The sequence below is a fragment of the Rhinolophus sinicus genome, chromosome 2, assembly GCF_057876585.1.
Source record: "Rhinolophus sinicus isolate RSI-liver-muscle chromosome 2, RSI-T2T, whole genome shotgun sequence".
NCBI lineage: Eukaryota > Metazoa > Chordata > Mammalia > Chiroptera > Rhinolophidae > Rhinolophus > Rhinolophus sinicus.
The window spans coordinates 121792456-121804768 of record NC_142502.1 but is presented as its reverse complement, the minus strand read 5'-3'; the positions used below and the strand labels follow the sequence as shown (position 1 = coordinate 121804768).

The following is a 12313-nucleotide window of genomic DNA, read 5'->3' as shown; positions in this document are numbered from 1 at the left end:
TTGTTTACTCCTGCAGGGATCCACCCAGATAGGTGGGGACAGGAGCAGGGTGAGTTGTGAGAGGTGGCCCAGAGCAATGGCGGCGACTACCACCACAGCCGGTCCTGCTTCCACAGCTCCCTCCCCTTTGCTGGAACTAGTTGGGCTGCGAATCTGTGTCTGCGGTCCCCAGTTCTCAGAACAGCAAATATTCTGTTCTTTTGATCTGACACTGCTACTGTTCCACTTCTAGCATGGGGCAGGTGGGGTGGGGCGAGCTCTGGGAGGGTAGGGAGGGAGCGGCTAGTCTCAGTGCCTAAGGGTTCTGTTCTCTGCTCGGCAGTGAGGGCTTAAACCACCGTTTTCAGCCTTTTTTCCTCAGTCTTTTCTCCGAGGTCTCTGCCGTGAGCGTTGGGTTCAGCCGTGGTATATGCTATCCCCTCAGCCCTGCGGGCCATAAGAGGAGCCCGATTCTCCCACCTGTAGGTGAATTCAGTAGTGGGCCTCTTCATCTTGCATGTCTGCTGTACAGGGGGTCCTTTGTGGAGTTATTGTTGTTCGATTAGTTGTAAATTCCAGGGGAGCTTTACAGAGGCTCACCTCACGCCGCCATTTTGATGACGTCCGATTTGGATTTTAACAGGATGTCTGGAGCCTGTGTATTCGGAATAACCTGAAGAGGGGTGCCGGTGGAAGCAGGGAGGACAATTAGAAGCTATTGCTAAAATCTAGACAAGGAAGGTGGCAATGGAAGTAGAGAGAAGTGGTTGCAAGGAAGGTATACTTAAAAAGTGAAAACAACCTGATGTCCTGATGGATTGCATGTCAGATATGTGAGGAAGAGAAGAGTCAGTCATGAGTGGAAAGATTTGGCGTGAGCCATTGGAGCGATGGAGTTGCCATCATTGAGATAAGGAAGCCTGTGGGAAAAGCTGCATTTCTCAGGGGTGAGGAAGGAGATCAGGAGTTTAGTTCTGGATATATAAAGACTTTGTTAATTCCAGTTTGTCCTTGAATATATACCAGTTTCTTCTAGTTTTTGAAGGGAAAAGGTGCATACAGCCAAAAGGAAGATGAAGGGAAGGAGCTGAGCATTGAGTTCTCCTAGAGTTTGGAGTATGGAAAAGAATAAAAAACTAAGCGCTTTGCCCAAGGTGACACAGGGAATGGAGCTGGGCCCAGAGACTTCTCCTGAGGCACAGGCCACTCCACCTAATGACACATGCCTCATATGTCATCACAGGCTCTACAAACATTTCATCAGGACAAATGGGCTGAAAGTGGCATCTAAAAATGTTCTCTGATGAAATAGGGAAAAGATTTCCCCTTCTTCTTGTGAGAATTATTCAGTGAGAATCTGAGTCACTTAAATTTATGGAAGTTTAACAACAGAAATTTCCTGTTTTTTGATGTGGTTTATAGTAAGACTAGGCCAGCGCTGGATCGTAAGACATTTTTATTGTTATTTTATTATTATTTAGCTACAACACCAGCCAAGACAAATGAATAAGCCTCGCATGATGTCGTGGAAGTTACGAAATATCTGGGTACCCCATTCCAAATGCTTGTAACTAGCTGTTTCTCTGGCAATAAAGGGTTTTTTTTTGTTTGTTTGTTTTATTTTGTTTTTAGTGGAAATGTCAGCAAATTAGATTATAAATAGTGACACACAAGATTTCAAAACTGAAATCCCCAAATCAGGAAAAAGTTATGACCAAATTAGATTAGATTAAGAGTGGAAATGAAGAGTAATTCTGAGAAAACTTAAAAAGCTAGCATCTGTCAGAGAAACAAGCAGACACTAGAAAGTTTCTGATTAACTTGGCAGAAATTCATGGCTGCTCAAAATCTCTCTTTTATTTATTTATTAAAAGCCCTTGCCTTTCACATTTTGTCTTGTTAAGTTGCTATAAATGACTGTAGTTTTGCACTGGGTGGTGTCATAGTAGTTAGAAGTCAAAATGGTTTAGTTCTTTATAAAGAAGAGGCTCAAGAGAAATTAGACTAGTTTATTCTGTTATATAATAACCCAGTTGCAACTATAAGAAGGAAAGCTTTACTACTCCAATCTCTCCCTTTTTAAGTTGATATTAGAAAAAACGATTACTTTAGCTTTGAGATTCGACAAATCTGGTTTTGATCCCAGCCACAGCGGGGTGAGCCTTGTCAAATGATTTAACCAGCCTCATCCTTGGGTTTTTATTTTCATCTGTAAAATTTCAAAGATGTTGAAGATAAGTACTACACAGTACGGTACTTTGGATGTCAGGACTTAACTGTTGAATGGATGACTGAATTATTTCATACTAATAGTTAGACTTCATTAATTGCTTCTGTAAGATTTCATGGTTATTATATTAAAATTCTACCGGAAACCTTATTTTTAACGCAGAAATTTTATTTAAAACCAAGAAACCAATGTAAGTGTGGCCTAATTTCATGAATAAATGCCTACATTTAATAAAATGTTTACAAAGATGTTTTAGGATACAAAATATAAGTTCATGTTCAAGTATAAGACATTTACGTTCATATTATTTTGTTGATCAAACATTGTATGGAGTTTACTGTTCTAAGCATGCCTGATTCTGTGTTCTCAGTGCCAACACTCATATGGTCTTGATAATAAAAACTTTGACAACTAAGTGGAGAATAACAAGAAGCAAGCCTAATTCCTTGAATTTATGGCAAACATTTCCTGATGAATCTCCAAGTGGTGACAAGACTATATCTCTTCTGTCAGAGCACATGACCAGTGTCGAAAATCAGATTAAACCCCATGTAGATGAGGCAGCGTGCCAGCTGCAGTCAGGGGTGGGGTGGGGGTGGCGAGGAGATACTGCTATATCTGTCATAGAGGGAGTTGTAGAGAAAACTTAGTTGTTATTATTATTATCATTATCATTATTATCTGGAATTAGTCCCTGAATCCTTCTGGGATGTGCTGAGTTTCAAAATTAAGTTGAATTACTCATACTAGAGTCATACCAGCAATGTGTAGCTAAAACCAAATTTTGGAGATAGTCCAAAAACCCACCTAGAACTCTTGCAGCACATGTTCTCTCTCTCTCTCTCTCTCTCTCTCTCTCTCTCTCTCTCTCTCTCTCTCTTTCTCTCTCTCATCAAATATTAAAAAGAAAATTTTAATTATCTATAATATCACTTCCGGGGTAACTACTACTGTTAGCATTTCATTGTATTTCCTTTGAGACACAGGTACATATATTTGGATATATCGTAGATATTTCACCTTCCCTCCCCAGCGCCCACACACAGCGTGGGATCATAGCAGCTCTTAGGAGCGCCCAAGGAGCCCCTGGCACTCTGATGAGCTGTTGGCCTGTGACAGGAACAGTGGCTGCCCGTGCACAGCACCTCCGCGCCCTTCCCATCGTCATGCTGCCTCCTGGGCATGGGCAGTATGTCCTCTATTAACCTTCCTCACCTGGTGGCATTATGGTGATTAGGTATCCAGCCTTTGGGGGCAGCCTGCTTGGGTTCAAATTCTGACTCTACGTCTCAGCAGTATGTGACTTGGACCAGTTGCTCTGACCTCTCTATGCCTCGGTGTCCTTATCTGTAAAACGGGGATAATAATAAGAGCATCATAATCGAGTCATACCAGCAATGTGTAGCTACAACCAAATTTTGTAATTAGCATGTACTTTACATGCAGCTCAAGAGTTGAGGGTTATGGGCTTCCGCGTTACTCCTTTGAGGCAGCCTTCTTACTCGCAGCCTCCCTCTATTTCTCTGAACTCCTTCAAAAAACTTTCTTCTTCCATCCAGTCTGAAAGCTCAACAAGGACTTAAGTCTGAGGAGCTGGAACCACAAACAAAACAGCGCCAGCCCCCCCTCAAATCCTGTTTACTTTTCATTGTTTATCCACACAGTTTGCTTTTGAAACCCTCTGCGCCAAACCTGCCAACACTGTCTGAGCCTGCCCAGCTAACATCTGCCAGATGAAGTTTCAAGAGCTGTCTGGAAGAGTGATGTCAAGGTCCCAAGATTTCAGGATTAATTAGAAACAAAAGGGTAATAACATGCGGGCAAAAAACAACAAGCATTATTCAGTTTGAGGAACTGATGCTAAAATAGGGGGAGATAATCTGATTACTTCCTGTGAAGGGATCATTCAATGTCCCTGGGTTTAAATATTTATATTTTAAGGTCAAGAATTCTTGGTACATTCTGTACAGCATTTTTGAACAAGTCATGAATTTTGGCAAAAGTCAAATTTCAGAGTGGGTGGAGTGGTGACTTGTAGGATGTGCTTGAGTGTCTCCCCTCTAAAATAAAAGAGGGTGCTGGTATGGGAGGAGTCTGCAAGAACAGAGCAACAGAGCTGGATGCTATCGTGGGTTCTGTCATTGACTTGCAGCTCATTGTGTTCTGTCCTTCAGCTCAGGTAAGCATCAATTATTTATGTAAAGTCTGTAATAAAAACGTTTCTATACATGTCATAAGAAAAGTATCAACAACTCACGTTTAAAGGAAATGTGCTTTCTTGAAATACATTAAAGGTGTTGTGTTTATTCTTATATTTGTCAAGTTCTGTATTGGTTCCACCCCTCCCCTGACTTTTCAAGAAAAAAAAAAAAGTAGTTCAGTGATTCTTTTGCTGAAAGAAAAATAGGGAAATCAGGTAATTATTTTCCACAGGTGTTCAAGTATTTTTAGAAAGCCTTTGGTAAGTCTTGGGGGAAAGCTGAGGCAGGGACAAATTTTGAGGGTTCATTGCAGTGTCCAGGGTAACTATTTGATTAATGATTTACCCATCAGTTTCCTATTCCTTAGTGGCTTTTTGATGACTATTTGCATGCGTGCCTGAGTGGGAGTCACATTTGTGCCCACAGCCACCACAACCTGTGTGGATGTCTGTGGTTTCATATTAGCATCTAGAATATTTTATTTTCTAGGGTCTTTTGAATTTTATGGTTCTAATGTTTTCAAATTAGGAACTCGTTTTCTTTCTTCCTAGGTTCTTTCAGTCCATTGTCATAAGATTGTGAAATACCATGACCATGGTCGGGCCTACCTGGCCCAAAGGTTCAGTAGGAATAAATACAAAGATGCATGTCTGAAACTCTGCTGTTATAAATATTTTACGTAACAAACACCTGTTGATTAATTCTCCTAGGGGGAGTATTAAGTAAGTAAAATTCATGGCTGTAAATATTTTGCTTGTGATTTTGCATGATTTCTTTTTTCAGTAGAGAGAGGCTGACAGCTCTTTCCAACCATAAATCTTAAGGAGCACGAAGGGCTTCCTCTGGGAGACCTGCACTATCGTATGTCACCGATTCAACTTGAATAATCTCAACAGTTATCAACACTTGCTCGACTGACAAACTGAGAATGAGACTTTGGGTCTTGGCAATTTTAACACTTCTCAAACTTTCCACAGTAGCTACGCTTAGTGAGTACTGCTTTTCAACTATAAGTTAAAAAATGTTTAAGTAATTCCAAGAACTTCTGCCTTATTTTAAACTGCTTGCTTCCATTTATTCCAGTTGAATCATAACCTGGAAAATTCATTTATGCTCTGTACTCATTCTTCATCACCAATCTATCAGGACAAATTCTGCATAATAAGCTATCATAATTTTAGTTTTACATATTCAAATATGTCAAAATTTAACTTGGTGCCTGTACATAGAAGGATTGTAAGCATTTGTTGATTGACAATGTATTTTGTGTGGATCGACATGGCTGCTTTTCCACTGGAGCAGTTTGGAAGACTTAGCTCCAAATTAATCCATTAATCTATAGTAACCATTAGAACATTTCATAAAAAATCTTAATCATTTGTTTATTCTTTCTTAGTTAAAGTATAACAAAGTATGGACCCTTTCTCAATTTAATCCTAGAAGGGAATATCCTAGAATATAGGAATTGTAATCTTTTCATATGATCCTTTCAGGATCATATTCATATATATACATATTTTTTTATTTGCAGGCAAATCATCCTGGGGCATGGAAAATGAAGCTTTAATTGTGACATGTCCCCGACAAGCACAATCTAGAAACCATGTGGACTGGTATTACTCAAAAACCAACAAAAGTATTACCACCCAGAAAGAAAATCGCATATTTGCCTCTGGGAAGCATCTTAAGCTTCTCCCAGCCAACATTGGAGATTCTGGAATGTATACTTGCATTGTCAGAAGGTAGTAATCCAGGCAGCCACCATCATCTTTGTACTTGCTCTCTTTTCTGTAAGGGTTGATAGTGTGAGCTGCCTTCACTTTCTTTCTTCCCTTTGTAGTATTTTCTGGAACAGTTGAATTTACAAAATGATTTGAATGAAAGAGTGCTTCTAGGAACACCACCAGGTTGGGGTTTAGGCTTACGATTATGAACTATTTGGATGGATAACCACAGGGATTAATTTGTAGCCCAGTTAGAAAAGGCCTAGCTTTCCTGGTGACCAAGAGAACTAAGACCAATTGCTCAATTTTGGCTGAAGTGAGAACAAACCAGCACAAAAACCAATAACCTAGGTGATGGGTATCCAGGAGGCCTATGGTGGGTGCAAAGGGGGCAGTTACCAGTGCCTTATGCTGAGGTAAGCTAAAGAGGGTTGTAGGAGATTGTGTGCCTACAAAGTACTTACTCTATATACAAATTGTTAAATGTTTTGACTTTGTGCCAGTATTTGGTACATAGAAAATGTCAGATGAACTACATTAAAAGGCACGATGTGTGTAGTTATGTGCCTAGGTTCTGAGGTCAGACAAGTTTCAGTTTTAAATTCATGCTCACCAGGTAGCTGTATGATGCTGGCAAGTCACTTCTCTATCCCTCAATTTCCTCATCTGTAAAATATGTTGATAATATAACCCAGTTCAAAACATTATTGTGAGAATAAAATGAGTTAATGTTATCATGATGAATGTTACATAGTGAAATGTCAATGGTACATAGTGAACTGTTTATGCTAAGAGCATTATCGCAGATATAGTGCATAAAATAATGTTTTAGGGCTGTCAGAGGGGTTATGTTTTATCTCAAATGTATCAAAATAGTATTTAAAGCCCTAGATTTTAATTATTAATTAAAAAAAGAAACCAACCATTCTATCAGTTGTTGTAAGAAGAAAAAATAAATAGTAAAATGTAGATTTGGATGAAGTTATTTCATAATCCTAAGTAATTTTTAAAAGTTGTTTGATTTACTTTAATAGTTCTAACTTCAATAAGACTGGATATGTGAATATCACCATACATAAGAAACAACCAGGTTGCAAAATTCCAGATGACCTGATATATTCAACAACATCTACATCACCAGAAAAATCTAGAATATATTGTCCTACCATTAGCCTCTACAATTGGACAGCACCTGTTGAGTGGTTTAAGGTAAAAAGAAACTGGGGGGAAATAATTGAAAATTATTCAATGTAAATAGATGTAAGTAAAGAATTACTGAAAGTGTAATGGCATTTTTCATTTCAGGGTTGTACAGCTCTTCAAGGATCAAGGTACTATACACATGGGACATATTTGCTGATTGACAATGCAACTAGCAAGGACGCGGGCGATTATACATGCAAATTTATGCACAATGAAAATGGAGTCAATTACATTGTGACAGCAACCAGATCATTAGAAATTCAAGGTAAGCTACTGAATTTAACAAAATAGAATATTTGACAACAGATCACGTGGGAGGAATGGGGACCTTCTTGTTGATTTCCCTGTGCTTCATCTTCCTGTCTGATACGTCCTCCTGCTTCATCTAATTTGCATGGTCTCTACCATGATGCAAAGAGATTTTCTAAATACACTACCAAGATTTAAGAAATTTCAGAGGGAGATTACGCTTTTAATTCAAAGCCATATCTGTTCTCTCCTTTTTGACTTCATTTTTCAAAGATCGTGTGATCTGAATGTTACCTTAATTAACTTTTTTGAATGGCCATACAACTATTTGGAGAGCAAGGTTAACTTTCCTTCTCCCAATTTGTTATCAGAGGCTCTACAAATAGAAAAAAAAAATCTTAGCTTTTAATGTAACTCACTGGGTTAGCTTTGTAAAGATACATAGATATTGTTGAGCGACTTTCAATCCTGTTTTACAATGCTCTCAACATCATCAATAACTTCACGTAGGTCACTTAATTATATGTTTTTTTTTTTTTCAAATATATTTTCAATTCTGTAAAAGCCCATTTGGGGGAGAGTTCACAATCAGGAGTATCAAATCTACAAAGATATGTCTCCTTAGCTGAGCTTGAGGTCTGGCTGTACATGAAGTAGAACCAATATGTGTGGCAGATGTCTTAGGGCAAAGCAGTAGTGGGAGAAAGAGTTCCCTGCAGTTTTTCAAAGCTCCACTGTAGAATAAGCATCATCAGACCACATTTCTATCAGTGCGTCTCACTGATTCACATCAAAACCTGCAGGGATTCTTAATCACACCACCCTGAGAACCAAGGGGTGTAGAAATGCAGCAGTGCTCCAGACACCCTCTTTTCATGTCTCTAGGCATCAGGGACACTGGGAATTAGAATTTCCTAGTAGGATGGGCTTCGATGGTGGAAAGCTGTGAGCAGAAGTGTGGACTTATGTGTTTATCATTCTCATGAGTCTTTTGAACTCTTCTTTCCTGTAAAATTATGGTTTTCTAACAATTGTTTGTTGATGTGATAAATTTAATGGGTTGGACCACTATTTGTTTAATGAGATAAAAAAGAATAGAAAGTATCAAAGGGCATTATAGGTAGTAAGAGAAAGTATTACTAGATTTTTTTTGTTTCAGTCATGAGTGTGTGTGTGTGTGTGTGTGTGTGTGTGTATGTGTGTGTTTGTTGTCATTGTCATTGTCAGAAAAATTTGAAAAATATTGCTATGGAACAGAATAGAAAATGAAAATACAAGCTTTATATTTATGATAATCCAAATGCTCTTCTAATACTTACACTCTTTTGTCTTTGATTTAAGATCAGGAAGGCTTTTCTGTATTTCCAGTAATTATAGCCCCTCCACAAAATGAAACAAACGACGTGGAAATCGGTAAGAAAACTTTAAGAATGCTGTAAATGTTGCCTGGAAAATCCAAATCCTTCCCTTTGACGCCTGATCTGAATTCCCCAAGTGGGGGTCATGCAATTAGCATAGTGGGTCTTGAGGATTAAATGAGATGTCGCGGGTGGACCCACCTGTCTTGGCACATGTTAATGTTAAGAATACGTGGTCACAGCAATATGCAGCGTTTACATTTGGATTGCACTTTGTACCTCATGGTGCCTTCACATGTACTGTTGTCACTTCTATCGAGAAATTGTTCCCACTTTACCCTAGTAGATACTTAGGCTCAGCTAGGGTCAACAACGTACCCCAGGTTGTAGATAATCAATGATGGAAGGACGAGAGCCCAGACTTTCTAACTCTGTCCATCTCTGCCTTTCCTGGTCCCCAGCAAGGGTGAGATACAACTCAAAGTTCTTAGCCCATACAATGTCCCCTCACCTGGTCTTCACCTTCCTCTTGGCCCATCTGCAGCCATTAACCCCACGTACCCCATGTCCCCCCACACTGACTGCCTCACAGCTCTTATGCTGATAAATAGCATTTCCATAGTCTTCCCTGACTTGCCCACGGTGTGCCTCCCTGTCACCTCACAACACTAAGCTCAAATATCACCTCCTCTCTGAAATCCCCCCATGCCACCCTTCTTCCCTGTCAGAGAGCATGATCAGAGCCTCGTTTTTATGGAGTCCAGGGCCATCATTTACATGTGCAGCATGACAACCCTACTCCCTGCAGTGATTTCTTCCCCTGTATTCCCATGTCACTTCGTCAATCTTTCCATTAGAACACAAGGATACCTTGTGTTCTAATTGGTTATTTATACCCTTGGACCCTTCCAAGAGACGCTGAGCCCCTCATCCCTCTTCAGATGCCTAATTCTAGACACAGGAACCAAGGGCTCAAAAGGGATGGCTGAATGCATACTCTAAGGTAGGAAGGCAGCCCTTATGCTTTCAGTTGTGAAAGGAGGGATTCTCCAGTTAAGGGACTTGGCATGGAGAGGGCTCTTGCTGGACCATTAAATACCAGGTAAAACGCTTTACTTACCAAGGTAGCTTATAGAGAGGTAAAGAGAATTTGGAAGGAGAACAGTGTGCACGAGAGCTGTTAAAATGAAATTCAAATTTATGGTAAAGAGAAATACTGTATCGTAATGGGGGACTGGTGAAGCTAGAGTCACTTGTGTCTACTTTTCACTGGGGATAAGAGGAGTGTGGGGAGCTAAGCTTCAACAGAATTGTTAGTGAAATGAAGATCACGGGGATGGGGAGGAGGAAAAGGGAGGGCATAGAAAGGAGACGGTGGTAAAGATGAGGAAGGGGATTGGAAATCAATTCATGGCGCATACTAGGTGATCAATGAACTTTTTACATTATAGTAAATACTAGTTGCAGAATTTAATTTTATTGATGAGTTTCTTTACTTCTCATCTAGGAAAACCAGCAAACTTTACTTGCTCTGCTTGCTTTGGGAAAGGCGTTCAGTTTTCAGCTGCCGTCCTGTGGGAGGTTAACAGAATCAAAGTTAGGAGGTTTGGTGAAGCAAGAATTCAAGAGGGGCAAGAGCAAAACCAAAGGTATTTTCCTACTGAAGTTAGTTAAAGCACCCCCGGCCCCTTCCACACAATTGCAACGACAAAGTAAGCATTAAAAGTAACAAGTTGCGTTCTTAGTTCTAGCAATGACCTGACTTGTCGAAGCATCATCTTAAGCATAGCTGACGTAAGAGAAGAAGACTTGTCGCTGACGTACGACTGTCTGGCACTGAATTTGCATGGCTTGAGAAGACACACCATAAGACTAAGGAAAAAGCCAAGTAAGAAGTGTTTCTGAGACTTTGGCCACCAGAGTGTGCTGTATCAGCTGTAAAGCTGAAACCATTTTCTTAGAGAACAAGGTATTGCAGTGTGGTTCCAGGGCGACCCATCAAGACAACAGAAGTGGCCCGTCTCATAAAATGGGCTTCTCCTCTTGCACACACTAACTTTCTGCAGTGAGGTCTTCTCATAATGTTTCTGTTGGTCTGGCTGCTCCTCTACTGCTTTATTTCCTCCTCTCCTTCCTCTTCTTCCTTCTCTCCCTCTTCCTCCTCCTGTTGGTGCCTCTCCAACACCCAACTGCTTCCTTGGTTGTCCTTCTGCTTTCTAACTTCATTAGCTCTCTTTGTATCACTGTATGTGAAAGAAAACACACCAATAGCAAACTGTGAATATGTTCTTTTGTCACCTTCTATAACATATTATACACGTTTCCTTTTATAATGTATTTTTTGTCATTAGAAAACCACCACACATCTTGTTAGTGAGGTTGGCAAAGTGCATACAAAGGAAGTATTTCATTACTGCCCATTCCAGTAAGAAACTCTTATCCTGACATGTTGCTTACGTTGTCATTTTAAGAATGTTCTCTGGTTACATCTGGGTTGGATTTGCTTTCCTATTATATGTACTTGGTGATTTTATTCCTTCTAGTTTATTTGTATTTGTTACCTTTCACCTGTTTTTCTGCAAATCAACATGGTTATACTCTGTTTCAACAGCTGTGTAAATTAAACAAAAATTGTTGCTACTCTTGTCAAATTGTCACAATGCATTCCTTTATTTCTAATCATAGAATAAAAGAAATTACAGCATGGTCTTGAATTTTAAAAACAAAAACTTAATAAGCCTATATCCTCATTGTATTAAATAAATAGTTGATACTCATAATAATAATATTACATATTTATTCATTGTTTCCTATGTACCAGGACCTAATTATTTTACATTTAATTTCTCACTTTTTTAAAAAAATCAATACTCCAGGAGGAAAAGACTATCACTATCATCTAATTTTAAAAATGAGAAAATTGGGGCAAAGGGAAATTGAACAATTTGCCAAGTACTAGAGTTATAGATCAATAATTCAAGCCCATGCGGTGTTTTCCTGTTTATAAGCACTTATAGAAAGTATTTAGTGTTGTCATCACATAAAATAAATATTTATACATTTCTAAAGCCATTAACACTTGGGAAGATATTGAACTTCAACTTCCTCTAATGTCTTGGATGAACTGCTTTCCTTCAGTTGAAAACAGCCAGACACATCCACAATAATCTCCACAAAATGTATAGATTCCTGGCAAGAGAGTTTTTAGAAAAAGTCAACTGGAGAGGAATCCTGTTGAAATAATTTACTTGGGGAAAACCGAGCATGTAAACTGATGGCAGTGCAGACTGTAAGCTGCCTGCTCATGTTCAGTTCCCCGCCAGCTTTGAGTGACTTCACCTCAGTCAATCTTGATCTCACCCAGCTGCA

At 39.4% G+C, this 12313-nt stretch overlaps 1 protein-coding gene across 4 annotated transcripts in view; it reads left to right on the top strand.

Annotated features, from left to right (window-relative positions):
* IL33R (interleukin 33 receptor) overlaps positions 1-12313 on the top strand; it is a 66033-nt gene that overhangs the window by 45817 nt on the left and 7903 nt on the right. For 2 of the 4 annotated variants that reach the window (XM_074332458.2, XM_074332459.2), the window contains exons 2-9: positions 3874-4015; positions 5194-5399; positions 5942-6152; positions 7169-7343; positions 7440-7602; positions 8928-8999; positions 10452-10593; positions 10690-10832. In XM_074332458.2, the coding sequence (XP_074188559.2) occupies positions 5339-5399; positions 5942-6152; positions 7169-7343; positions 7440-7602; positions 8928-8999; positions 10452-10593; positions 10690-10832 (967 nt within the window). In that variant the 5' untranslated portion in view covers positions 3874-4015; positions 5194-5338. Of the gene's footprint in view, positions 1-3873; positions 4016-4190; positions 4389-5193; positions 5400-5941; positions 6153-7168; positions 7344-7439; positions 7603-8927; positions 9000-10451; positions 10594-10689; positions 10833-12313 lie in introns of those variants that run through there. The other 2 variants (XM_019753804.3, XM_074332461.2) reach the window with 2 other exon arrangements.